Source organism: Plectrocnemia conspersa, unplaced genomic scaffold, assembly GCF_051122295.1.
Source record: "Plectrocnemia conspersa isolate PC_06_02 unplaced genomic scaffold, ASM5112229v1 ptg000006l, whole genome shotgun sequence".
NCBI classification, from domain to species: domain Eukaryota; kingdom Metazoa; phylum Arthropoda; class Insecta; order Trichoptera; family Polycentropodidae; genus Plectrocnemia; species Plectrocnemia conspersa.
The window spans coordinates 7,360,052-7,374,869 of NW_028277170.1; the positions used below are offsets into that span (position 1 = coordinate 7,360,052).

The window sequence follows — 14,818 nt, forward strand, 5'->3', positions numbered from 1 at the left end:
CATATATAAAGAGGGCTGTCGCAAATGTACGTTAAATAAGAAAAGATGAAGATGTCGCATGATGATCTTACATAAATAAATTAGTACCGTGATGAATTCTAACGTAATACTCTTAATGTACTATATATATATATATATATATAGATATATATATATATATATATATATATATATATATATATATATATATATATATATATATATATATAAATATATATATATATATATATATATAAATATATATATATATATATATATATATATATATATATTTATATATATATATATATATATATATATATATATATATATATATATATATATATATATATATATATATATATATATATATATATATATATATATATATATATATATATATATATATGAATATTTGCTACGAATGCCATCACTATATTACTTTTAGATTCATCGAAACGTCAGACGCTCATATAAAAGTAAGATCGTGATGGCATCCATAAGCAATATTGATACACACACACGCACACACACGCACACGCACACGCACCCACACGCACACACAAACACACACACACCCACACACGCGCGCGCGCATCCACACACCCTCACGCACGTACGCGCGCGCGCTCGCACAAACACACACACACTCTCACACACATATATATATATTTAATATTTTTGTTTTTTTTTTCTATTTTTTTTCGAAAAGACATTTTTTTCTTTCCATCCTGTACAGTGTACACAAAAACACACTATGAAAATTTCCAACACACTGAAATAAAGTTATAAAGTGTACTTCAAAGTGAAGTGCTTGTTCTTGAGCGAGAGACACAAGAGTAATTACTCTGCCAAGCTGAAACAATATCATTTCCTTTTGTTGAATTTTTTTACTAACTTTTTTTTATCTAATTTTTTTTAACATTTTAGGTTAATTTTTCAAGGTTATTTATATTACACATATTGATTCATTCGCTTTGCGCTATTTTTAACATAAATTTTGAACATACACATACGCTTGCTATTACAGTATATATATAGTAAATATTAATTGTGAATTACAGATTATTTTAATACAACACCTACACATATTGAATAATTGAGTCAAACACTTATTTTACACGTTACAGTGAATAATATATATATAAATATTTTCTTCATAATAATGATCGTAAAGATTTTTATCACTAAACATCAATGAATAATATATTACATACTAAGTAAATTGTTTGTTGAGAACAAAATACACTTCTTAATAATTTTCTAGGTATGTACGATATTTTTTATAATATAATATAAACGCCATTGGTTAAATATTGATTTAAAATGACACACAAAATATTTACCTATTGTATACTAAACATCGATAGTTAAATATTAATAAATGCATTACTGGTACTATGTTGAATATACATACATAAATATAAGTTAATTTTGTTATAAGTTACATTTATTCACTCGCTAATGAAACATGCAGTAAGATATATAAGTAATACCACATTTATTATCAGTCTCTACACTTAATTAATTCACATTCTTTACTCAAGTATCATCATGATCACCATTAGTAATATCACACGTAAATCGATTCACAATGTCACTGATTTTATTGTTTTTAAAAAACTTTTTTCTTTTCAATTATGACATACTTTCACGCTGTTTTTAGTCCCTGTATTTATTCAGTATGCACCATTACATTGATTCCGTTTATATTACATGTGAGGCATTACATGCCCTTTAATCATTAATCTAACATATTATATTACGTAAATATTAAACAGACAGAGAGATTCGTGTTAAACACGATATGTTAAAAACTAGTAATTTTTTCCAATTATATGTGGATATACATATGTATAAATAACTATTAACACTGATAGTGACATGTTAGTTATTCTGTACACATTATTTTGGCATAAATACATAATACATTGGTCCAGATAGAAAACTATCTGTTTATAAGGTTTAAATAGATTAGAAATTATCACATTTAAGGACAGCGTGTTTTTAAAGATTTAAAGACATAGAAAAATACGATTTCATTCAGGAGTATAGGATATAAAATCTGGATCGTAAATTATATGTTATCATAATAATGGACCTCCACTTCAGCCTCATTGACACTGATTACAAATTTATAGATATATAAGGGATAATAAATATTGTAAATAGCACACAAATATATAACAAAACTTGAAGTTATCGACGATTATTTTTAAAGATTTAGATTCTTGTCTCGTGGACAGACTTTTGCGAGTAGGCAAAAGTGTGACGGCTGGTAGATGGTTGACCGGAATGGCAAGGAGATTGCTTAATCATGTGAATATCTTCGTCCAGGCATGCGGCGCGGGTGCTGCTGCGCAAGCTGTTGATGCTGTGTACGGAGCGCAAGTCTTCCAAAGTTGACTTGAAAGCCCTGATGACTCGCAGTTGAGTTTGGATTCTAGTCAGACCCCTGATCCACAAAATCCTACCAGCTGGCGTGCTTTCGGGTTCTTCGACGAAGCTGTCCTCTTCCACGACTTCGTCGTCACCGGCAGATTGCCGTCCCCATGACAGACTGCGAGGCATCTTGTGGGTAGGGATTAAGTTGATGATTTGCCCCCAAATCAGTGTGCCAATTCCAAAGAACATGCACCACATCCATTGTTCATTGCTCAGCGGCTTTGTAGAAAACGCAACCCTTCCCATCTGCACGATTACGATCTGAGTCACGAACGTAAAGGACCAGATAATGTTAAATATCGGGTTTGAGAAGAGTCCTTCAAAAATGTTCTTTTGCCCGTGGATCTTTCTAGCGTTTAGTTCATTGAAAAGAGTCATCATCACGAACGAATTGAATATTATGGTGAAATGTTGGGTCGGAGGAGCTCCAAATTCAGCGTTGCGTCCGGATTCAATCTCGAAAAAACTGTCTCCCACAAATAACAAAGTAAAAATCACAGTCAATTGGTAAGTAGCTTGCCCTAAGATGTTCTTCATCATGGTTCTGGAGATCAACGGCTTGGTGCGGCCATACGGCTTGCGTTGCAGCAACTCTATCGTCGGCATTTCGGTGGCTAAAGCCAGGGATGCTAGTGTATCCATTATTAGATTCACCCACAGCATCTGAACAGCCTTTAAAGGGCAATCCTGAACTGAACAAGCTCCAACGAAGGCGACTACCACGGCGACCACGTTGACCGTCAGTTGGAATTGCAAGAATTTTGCAATGCTATCGTATACGTTTCTACCCCACATCACAGCCTTAACGATGCTAGTAAAATTGTCGTCGGTCAATATTATATCTGAAGCTTCTTTAGCGACGTCCGTACCTGCAAGACCCATTGCGAATCCGACGTCGGCTCTTTTCAAAGCTGGTCCGTCATTAGTGCCATCCCCGGTTACTGCTACCACTTCTCGATTACGCGAAATGTTACTCTCGATGATACCTTTAACTAAATTGTATTTATCAGTCGGAGATGATCGAGCCAGGACGCGCAAATTTGGCCAAATTTTATCCAACAGGTGTTGACGTATCACTCCATCTTGATCACGGATGCGCTGGTTAAACTCCTGTCCATCCATGACTAATCCGTCGTCATTAGGCTTCAAGATGCCACATTTATAAGCAATGGATCGAGCGGTATTGATGTTATCGCCTGTCACCATCCTGACTGTAATTCCGGCCATTTGGCATTGAGCAATTGCTTCTGGTACTTCATCTCTGACCGGGTCTTCGATTCCAACTACGCACAGGCAAGTCATGTGCTGCGTCAAATATTCCTCGTCGTCCCAGTTCGGTTCGGAGTCAATCGGAACTTGGTTGATATCTGTTATTGTCGGCACGAAGTCGCAATAAGCAACTGCGATGGTTCTCAATCCGTTATTAGCCATTGGTTCAATCACGGTGGTTAGCACTTTATTAGACATCTCTTCAGTCAAAGTTTCCAAATGTCCGTTCAGGCCGTAAATGTAAGCGCATTTTTTCAGTACGATCTCAGAAGCACCTTTCATGTATAAGCGATATCCTCCGCCTTTCAAAGGAATGATTGTGCTCATAGATTTGCGTTCAGAGTTAAAAGTAAAGACTTTTTTAAACTTCTCTTCTGGAATATCATTTCTAATTTGCTGGTAGTTCTTTCCCAAAGCGTTGACGAAACCCAAGAGAGCGCACTCTGTTTTGTTACCAATTTGCATGGGTAGATCTGAGTTAGCCTTGGGAGGCATTATCTTAGATGTATATGCAGAATTCACGGAAATTCCTTCAATGAGCAAGTGTCCTACGTACGGGGGTAGATCGTTAAACGCGGGAGTAAACTTGTGAAGTTGATCGCAGATATAAGATTCGACGACGGTCATCCTGTTGGTTGTTAGAGTGCCAGTTTTATCCGAGCAGATGGACGTAGCGTTGCCCATGGTTTCGCAAGCGTCAAGATGACGTACTAGATTGTTGTCCTTCATCATCTTCTTGACGGAATAAGCTAACGATAGGGTTACAGCGAGCGGTAGACCTTCAGGAACTGCAACCACAAGAACAGTGACGCCGATGATGAAATGTTGAACAAAGTAGTTGACGTAGAAGTTTTTCCAGTTCTTTTGCTCGATCACAAAGGTCTTGATGCAAAATTGAATGGTTAGAATAACCACGGTGAGAACGGCGATAGTAGATCCAGCGTATCCAATTTGAATGGCGAGTTTCGTAAGTTTGCTTTGGAGGACAGACTTCTCCTTCTTATGAGGATTTTCGGTAGAGTTTTCGTTTGATATTATGGGGCGTTCTTCTTCGTTAGTAGTTGGTGATGTAATACCGCTTTCTACATCATCGCTGGCGGTACTGCGTTTCTTTTTCTTTTCTTTGGGTTTTTCCTTTTCCTCGTGTTGCTCTTCGGTTGCTCCTAGTAATGTAAAGATTATTCCAGCTTGCGAGTTCACACCTACAGCTGTTACCATCATTTTTCCGCTGCCTTCCATTACATGAGTGCCGGACAGAAGCATTGGGTCTACGTTTTCTCCCTTTTTTACATAGTCTGATTCCCCCGTCAACGATGACTCGTCCACTTTTAAATCGTTGCTTTGGATCACAATACCATCGGCTGGTAGCAGATCTCCATATTTTATCTGGCATATGTCTCCGACCAAGATCTCAGCAATGGGCAACTGGAGCAACTCGCCGCCTCGTATCACAGCAAATTTGTGTTCGCCTTCGATTCTGCTTTGCAGTCCACGAAATTGCTGCTCTTTGGTGTAGTCGTTGAACGCGGTGACAAGTACGACCACGACGACAGAGATCAAAATAGCAGCGCCTTCGATCCATCCGTGATGCCCCTCATCTTCAACGTCTCCGACCTTCGCAGCAGTATCGTCGACAGGTTGATAGAACGCAAGGGCCAAAGAAATAATAGAGGCGATTTCGAGGATAATTAGGGTAATATCTTGGAGAGCCTCCCAGACCAGACGGAAAAAGGTCTTGGCAGGCTTCGGTGGAATCACGTTAGATCCGAAGACATCCCTGCGATGTTCAACGTCAGCTTCCGACCCAGACAGGCCGTCGGTCGGGGAAGTGTAGAGCTTCTTGCATAGTTCTTGAATTCCTCCCAAAGAATTGAGAGTCGCAAGGCCCTCTTGGCCCCTGTGCTCCATCAACTCCCTTAGCTGACGGAGAGTGATCCCATATTGAGTGGGACGCCCGTCGATGGTAGCCATTTTCCAAAGAAACTGCTTTTAACAAATGCGATAAAATAAATTGTTCACCTTGATGTCGATGAGATGGCGAGGGCTGCCAAAATTAGGTGGAAAGCGGTCTAGCGCGCCCTGAAAAAAAGAGAATAGTTAGTATTTTTATAATACATATGCAAATTATCTGACAAATACATTATATTTAAATAATAAAGAGCAAATCAATATAATTATTAGGCATTTCTTAAATTTCCATGAGTTTTTTAAAATAAGTTCTTAATAAATGTACAATGCTGCTAAATTATTATTTTTTTAAAGGTAACCTATGCAATTAAGCGGTCATCATAACGACCACTTGAATAACGAAAAGAGTAAAAATCTCCGTACCGCAAAATATTATTTTCAGCAAAAGGAACTAATTTACAAATAGCAAAGAGAACAACCGATTGTATAGAAAGTCGCGCGCCAGAGATAATACATTTGAACCAGCGTCTAATACCATTATTCTTCGAACTTATTGCTTACCGAGACGTAAACCATTGCCAATAAAATATTTCAGTTACCGATCGCCGAAACCATCTAGACATTTTGAAGATGTGTTCAAAAAGCGATGCACATGGTTCATAAACATTCTCATTTGCACATTGCCAGAGTCGTTTTAAACAAATAATATAAATGATAGAGGCAGAGACTCCGACAGACAAAGGCAGACACAAGTAGATCGACACAAGATAGATCAGCAGATTGTCTAGGGAGCATAACGAGAAACGACATCACGACGAATATTCTACATACCCTACAAGCACTTATCCGATTAGATTTCGAAGATTTCGTTACGAAGATTGTTTATCAAATTTAATCAATGTATTCTTTTAATCTTCAACACATTATGTATATATTAAATTTTCATAGTGATAATACACCTAGTTAATTTGCAATCCGATTATTTATACTCAGTCAAATCGAACAACGCACATGACAAATTAATGAAAATTATTGTCGCATAACAAAATTTTATTTATAAATAATAATTATTTAAAACTGTTGTCACGTTACTGTCGGCCATCTTGTTTTATATTTAAATGCTTGTTTTTCATTGGTCGAAACAACAGAATGTATTACCGGCGGCTCGAAAATCAATAGATGCAAATTTAATTTGAATTTTTATTATTATAATTAAATATATTTCCTTTGTTTACGTGTATTATTTACATCGTAAATACAAAGCCATATGATTTACAGAGTAAAGAAATAACGGAGAATGTTTCATTTTAAGTTATGCGCGTCCGGAAGCGGCTTAGAACAATTATAGACTAGGCATTCTGGTTTATCGCTGTTTTTCGTTTCTCAATAAGAATTCGTATTTTCACTATGATAAATAAAAAAATAAATGATATTTTTTTATATTATTGATGCTTAAAAATCTGAATGATCGTTCAAGACAGAAAACTTTAATAAAATTGTGATTTGTTATAATGGACGCGAATAAGCAAAGGTCCAGAACAGATTAATTTACTTCGGTTGAAAGTTTGTCAATCGATTCATTTCGATTGACACTTTTATTTATACAAGAACTGTAGTAACAATTTTAAATACAATTTTTGATATTTCGATCAAAATAAAGATTTTTGCAATATTGAAAAAACGAGATTTAAGTTCGCCAACATGCAAATTGTATAGCGTAACTATGTAAGACCCCCATAAATTTTGCAATCTGCGATTTTCACGCGGAATGGTTTCTTTTTATTTGATTATTATTGTAGTTCTTAGATTATGAAAGCAAATTTAGTGCCGATTGAAGTAGTTTAGAAAATTGTAAGCAATTTTTTGCCATATAAATTATCTCTAATAAAAAAACTTTCAAAAATATATTTTTACACATCTGCCCTTTCTTATGTAGTGGTATAAAAAATGCAGCGGTTGTAAAACATTTAGTTTTAATAAAAAAGGTTCTATGAAATTTTTAAATTTAGCAATTTGCTCCATAAATAATTCTCAAGAAGAAACACTTATTAAGATGATACTAAAAATAAAGCTGTATCTAATACATGTAGCGATTTTGATACACAAAATTTATACTTAAAAAAACATCGAGCTTTTAATGCATTGCAATGTACCAAGTATTATATTATAATTAATAATACTATTGTAATAAATAATAATAATAATAATCATACTATTATTAATAGTAAAAATACTTGTTGCAACATTAATTTTGTCTGATATTTAAAATATCGATGATCGATGAAAAAATAAAGCCATATTAGAAAAAAACTAAAATATCAAAGCTGAAATCAACATTTGATTATTATTATAAAACTTAGTTCTATTTAAAAAGGGCAATATAATGGGTGCACAGACTTAAGCGTATAATAGTTTATAAGCTAGGTACATTTTATGAATTTCAAACTTACTTTACATTATTCAAACTTGTATGAAGATGCGAAATTTAATGTTTCATATCTTCTTTGAAAGTTTCAGACTAATAATGTCTATATACTAAATGTAAACTTTGTGCAATGGTTTGTAACTTAAAATAGGATTGTACTTGCCAAATCTTATTCAAGTATCAACATTACTTTATATTTTTATTTGTGTGAGTTTTTAAATCGTCACAGAAAATATAAAGGTGTTTGCATGCAGTGCTTAAAAATAATAAAAGAAGATGATGAAAGTGTGAATGGCTTAGATATTCATTTCAAAGGTCTACCAGTAAAAAGAGAGGAAGAAAAAAACGGCGTTAGAAATATTTTTATACTCGAAAGAGTAATTATTCATATTGTGCTTAGTTGTAGAACGCCTAAGTAGTTACACAGATAAAATAGAATAAATCTGATCCTTTACTTAATTTTGTACGTCGAAAGATATCCTTAAGTTTGTAATTGCGTTGTGAAGATATTTTAAATTATAAAAATAAATTCATAATTAAAATTATCAAGGGATTTAGATTTAGAGAATAAATATGATAGACAGTAGTATAGTCTCTTGAGAAATTAGGAATTAAAAATTCACTGGATCTCCATTTGTTGGGTTGGGATTTTAAAGTTGACATTAGAATTTATTTTCCTCCGATTTATAAAATAATAGTTACGTAACATATAATAAAAGAATAATAATATATTTTTGCATTATTATATTAATATATTATTAATAAATTTAGACTAGTTAGTCGCTAATCCTCAAATGGGATCAGCTAAGGGACTAGTTTTTATGATCCGTTCTTGGAATATTATATATAGGCATTCTATATTAGATAACGAAAAAATCATTATTCGCATTGTAACAAGAAATGTGTTATATACTGTAATAAATAGAAAATAGGTAAATAATCGAATTTGTAGGTAATTACAAAACGTAATCTAAATGATTAAATACTGCATCTTATAGTTGCTGATGGAAAGTCTAAGAAGGTACAAATGTTAAATCTCTAATGGGTAATGGAAAAGCAGGGCACTATATTTTCAAAGCGCAGAAGCCTGATCAAGTTGAAGTATATAAAAGTCTGTAGATAGTCACCAGCATATGAACACGAGTAAAACCGCTTATGGTATTACATGCATAGAGTTTTTAGTATTTATAGAATAATCTTAATAGCGTCGACAAAATAAATATTTAATGACAGCGCGTCTAAAATTATCATATAATGGCAAAAGTTAACACTGTATGTATGATTTTATAACACAATATAATACGAAAGCTTTGAATAAGTAAAGAAATATACGACCGGTGTGTAGCGAGTAAGAAGAAAATATCTATTATACATTATATATTTATGTAGGTTGTAATATATAATTTTGCACAGCATGAAAGAGCGTTGGAGTAAGTGCGCTTAAGAAGGTATATTGAAAAATATATAACGATGTACTTATAAATTCTGTGTAGGCATTGTGTTAATTGAAATTTGAACTAGAATGTATCATGATGCATTGAGTATATTGTATTATAATGAGCAAATTACAAAAAATGTGTAAAATAGTTTTAATTTAGGTTCTAGATATACTGTAAAAAAAATATTTTTTTATAAAATTGCTGTCTTGTAATATCAAATTCAAGATCGAAAATGATTTTAATTACAATATAATGATTACATATTAAAATATATACCAAGCCCGGCCAACAAGTGGATCGCAAAAAACCCTATCAAAATATTTACAGTTTGTAGTCGTGTTTGTTACCAATTTATAATATTATCGAAGCACGTTGTCATGGTTGAATTTGCATAATGCGTATAAACATTGCTTATTGTATTTATAAGTGTTTTTTCCCAAACGGTTTTTTAATAATCATATTTTGCTTTCGATCATGAGTAATAAAAAAACATACAATTTCCGCGAAGAATGGGAATTTTCTTATTCTTTGCGGCATGGTAAAAGGAGAAATGTTGAAATAAAATAAAACAATAAATAGAGTAAAAAAATATGTTTAATTAATAATAAATTTAAATATTAACATTAGTAAAAATAACGATAAAAGATATTTTTCTGATGTGTTAAAAAATAATAATACATAAAAATATACAAAATGCAGAAAAAAATAAAATTAAAATAATTTAATAATAGTGAAAAATACAGTAAAAAATTTAAGAGATAAATATATTATGAAATCACATATAAAATATATGCACAAAATGATCATAACAAAATACTCTACAATATATAGCAACAAAATCTGGGATAACTGTAATTGGGATAATAATTAACGCACAGGAATATTTATTACATAAAGAAGAGATAAAATTACTTGTTAAAAATAAATATCCGCTATTTTTATCATTAACAAAATCACATCACATATAATAAAGATAATTTAATTAAACCAATGATACAAGAGGATCGAAATTAGCAAAGGCAAATTTAGTTAAACAATTTATAGCGTTTTTGATTAAACTATGAATTTATTTGTACCCCTTCCCCTTTGTTTAATATGCTAAATATTTCGGGAATTTGCTCGGTATCTAGTATGTAAAACGTTGGCATTCTCTAGTATGTACTATATATAGACATGTTTGTAAATTTTATTATTATTTTTTTATTACAAAGCTGACCTTTGTGATTTTCCATGTTTTTCATAATGCGTCATAATGGTCATTATGTAAACAATAATTATACAATCAAAATTTAAAAAAATAGTTATATTGCAAATCTAAAATTAGGATAAGCACGATCCTACATATTTTTCTTCAGCTCCTCATTGCTATTTCCATAAAAATCCTCGTTGGGAATTTGCAAGAGGAGCGTTATTAAGCACTGCCGTCATGACCATAATGGGCAAGAATAACGGACGTGATCGCGACTCTCTAGGGAACTATAATGCCTGAACTACACTCTCTGGAAGTTGGCCGGAGAATATAGTGGGTTGCTTTGGTCGAGATCGGTTCAGCCCGCTCTAAAATTTCTTGGAAGTTGTCCTAGGTTACTGAGAACTGGAGGCTTCATAAGATTCCCATGTCTCTTTCTTTGTTGCGTGCGACACCCTTCCCACTTTTATTTCTAGGGGATCAGCGTCAGTTCTGGATTGTTAAATGAATCAATTTTATTAACCTACAATACCACTAACTTCATTCCATAACTTTGCTACTTATGTATCCAATTTTTTTAATTTTGCGCAGAATTTCAACGATCTTTTAAATAACTATAATTATTATAGTCATTATTAAATGTGTTCCTACTATTTGTGTTCTTACCAAAAGCAATAAAATATTTGTATTTATTATAAGAAAAAAGCATTATTATATAATACAAATAAAATGGTGAATATTTCTTTGGAAGTGCAGGGTAACACACCCACGGTGTATGGCTGAGAGGCAAATAGTAGTGGATTCTAATTAGAATGTGACGGTGAACCGTCGAGCTCGATAGGGAATCTTATGATGCGAATGGGGGTAAAGTGGGGGTAATTCAGTCAACTTGGCTAGCTTCAAGCACTTCCGAACATTGTCAGCATTATTTTCCGAGTCAAAGGGACCGTAGTCGGAGCTGCTCTTTCGAGCGCGAGCTGTGAGATACTTCCCCTTTCGCTTTCTTGCGTGTTAAGTGACGAGAGTGAGAGAGATAATGATATGGTGTTTCGCAAACTAAGATAGAACGAGTAACCCGGTTCAATTTCAGTATACGTGTAGGCGTCCTATGGTTAACACGTCACGTGGTCAAGTTCTAATACCACATGCTTATCGGGGACTTCAACAGACTCTTACTGACATCTTTGAATATTTTAGGGCACCAGAAGAGATTACTTATATTTTTGATAATATATTTTTTTAACAGATATCGTTATTATATTTTTTTCATATAAAATTAAATAATTAAAAAATAATTAGTGGTACTTGATTTTGTTAAAAAAAATCGTTTCGAATAACCTTATGTATTTTCCTAGATCGGTTAATATAAATGTCACACCATAACGAATTCTTATTTAGAATCGATGGCGATAAATTCTAGGATAGTCACAGATGTGGTGTTCGTATTCTGAAGTATTATTTTTATGTCTTATGGTATTTTGCAAAAGCCTATTTTGCGTAAATTGAATATTTACGACCAACAAGTTTTCATTGATATTGTATTGGTGAGTGCCCACACAAAATTTTATATCAGTAGCGTAATTTTATTAATATGACAATTTGAAAATTGCAATTATTTGGCACATTTTTCGATCGCGCGCAAATATGCCGGCTGTACGTGACAGAAGCCGCCGTCCGGACGGCATATGAAATTTGCGACAGTGTGGTCGCTTACTCGAAGTCGTAGATCTCGGCCGACCATCTCATAGTAACTCAAAAAAGTTTTATTGAATGAAATGTATCCCAACGCTCCTACCAACAAAAATTATTAGAAAAATTGTCATTGTCACACAATTTTCACTGAACATATTCGCATTGATTTAAAACGGTTAGGATATGATGACAGAATAAGAAAAATTATTTTAAATTATTTTTAAGGATAAATAATAAATGAGGAAGAATAGAGTAAAGATTTTCTGGATATTCAGAACCGCTTATTATTAGCAAACCGTAGCTTTAAAATATTGTAGGCTTTGCACAATTCATTAGTCTGGGCGCAAAGGAATTGTTCCACCTCCGTTCTTGACCTAAGCCTAACGATTAGAGTTAATTGTCTTATGGCATCATTATCTACGATGAAGACAGAATATGAACTCAAGAAAAAAGAAACTAGTATAGCAAAAAAATTATAAGTACATGAAATTTTAAAGATAAAAATTCACCGCACAAGTAATCGAACTCTATTTAAATTTTACTTCAGCACATGTTTCACCTTATATTATACAAAACTATATTACTTCTCTCTGTGGCTACAAAAAAAGTTGGAAACCATTTTTATTATATAATTTAAATGTCAGCTTGAAAAGTCTGTGACTAAATATCAAAGACCAAATATCGCTTTTCTATGAAAAAAACGATTCTTTTCTATGAAAAAAATTGAAACGAAAACCAACATGCCAGATACTCACTGAAATATGTCATGTCAAAAACGATTGTGTAAACCACACATCAATTTCAGTGTGCATATACATAGTTTCTAACTTTACAATATTGCGATGAACATTTATACATCGGGCATTGAAGGGGAAAATCAATTATGGTCTATGTTTAGCTTTGTTTACTGATAGATTTTACGTGCTACTGATTACCCTTTTATAACTCATTTCTTAATATGTTCTAATCTTAATTGAAATGTGTCAACTGGCATTGACGTGAGTAATTGTGCTATGGCCGAAAAGTCGAGTTAAAATTCGAGTTGTATCAGGATTAAACATTAATGAAAAATTCTTCGACTCCCAACGCTGATACTTTTTGAAAGTTAGGTAAACGAATTTATTATGTAATAGTATAACAGTAAGCTTTTAAAAATATCGGTGTTCTAATACTTTGGTGGTGTATTTTAATTTATTTTTGTCTGTATTTCTATGAAGCTTAAATTAAAACGGGTTAAAAATACTCTTAAGAAAATAAATATGAAAAAATATATAAGCGAAATAATGTAGCATATCGGTTGTGCTGATGTCATAAATTATAAATTGCAATTATGACTATAAAAATTCGTTATTGCACTGAGAATAAAGACGATAGCTTAAAATAATATTAAAATTCATGTTTATACTATTTCGAACGGAAATAAATTTTATTTACTATAATAGGACCAATATTTTGATATAGCAAAAAAATATATACATAGTAAATTATATTATAATAAATATATTTAAATAAATGTAATTAAGGCAACCTTTTTTTTAAAATACACAATTAAGAGCTTTGAATATAGAAGGTATTATAATGCAAAAATCTAGAGAATCCCGATTCCCGAGATTATATAACAAGCCGAGAAGAAAAATCCCTAGATACCACTGATCTTTCGCAATGGTCATACACACACGCTTGTAATCAGAAATGGGTAATTAATTTCCCGAAATTAATCCACAGTGAAGCAAATTTAATTCAAATACAAATTACACGGTTACCACAAAGGCTTTTGTTCGTACCACTGTCATGACCGTTTTGGAATGCGAATCTAACGTTTATCTTATGGATGGGTACGCCAATGCCAAGTTATGGTTATGCCGCATCTAATTCGCTTTGAAACTTTCAATGTAACGCTTTCAGAAAGGGTTTGGGGATTGATATGTATATATGTATTGTAAAATAGAGGGCAATCCACTTAGAGAATCTCATCTAAAAGTCATTAAATGAAAACTGACTAACATTATTTACTCAAATAGTTTCATAGAATTCGATAAATATAGTACTTTTAATTATATATGAAAAATGTATAAATAATATTGCTTAAATAAATATGAAATTTCAATTTTATATTAGATTCTCAAATTCTTGACCTTTACAAATGCACAAAAGTTACCCCTATTAATAAGGGATATAAGTTATGCACAATAAACCACAGACAAATCGCAGTGATGTGAGCTCCTGCAGAATTATTATCCATAGAAACGTCTGCAATTACTTTCGGTGAGTTTCGTTCGTTCAAAAACCTGTTACTAACATTCTGTGTTTCACTGAAATGGTGGAAAAATCTCTCGATGTGGGAATTCATGTAGACATCGTATATACGAATTTTATTAAGGCTTTCGACAAGGTTTGTTATATGTTATTAATTTAAAAATTGTTGGACCTCGGTTAGTCGGATGATTTAACTTAGTTATTTTCGAGTTTGTA

The 14,818-nt window shown here is 32.6% G+C and overlaps 1 protein-coding gene across 1 annotated transcript in view; it reads right to left on the bottom strand.

The window, feature by feature from the left end:
- Nucleotides 1-883: 883 nt before the first annotated feature.
- LOC148234140 (plasma membrane calcium-transporting ATPase 2-like) overlaps nt 884-14,818 on the bottom strand; it is a 31,348-nt gene continuing 17,413 nt past the window's right edge. Inside the window, exon 2 of the mRNA XM_088187446.1 lies at nt 884-5,772. Coding sequence (XP_088043572.1) covers nt 2,203-5,664 — 3,462 coding nt within the window. The 5' untranslated portion in view covers nt 5,665-5,772 and the 3' untranslated portion in view covers nt 884-2,202. The remainder of the gene's footprint in view (nt 5,773-14,818) is intronic.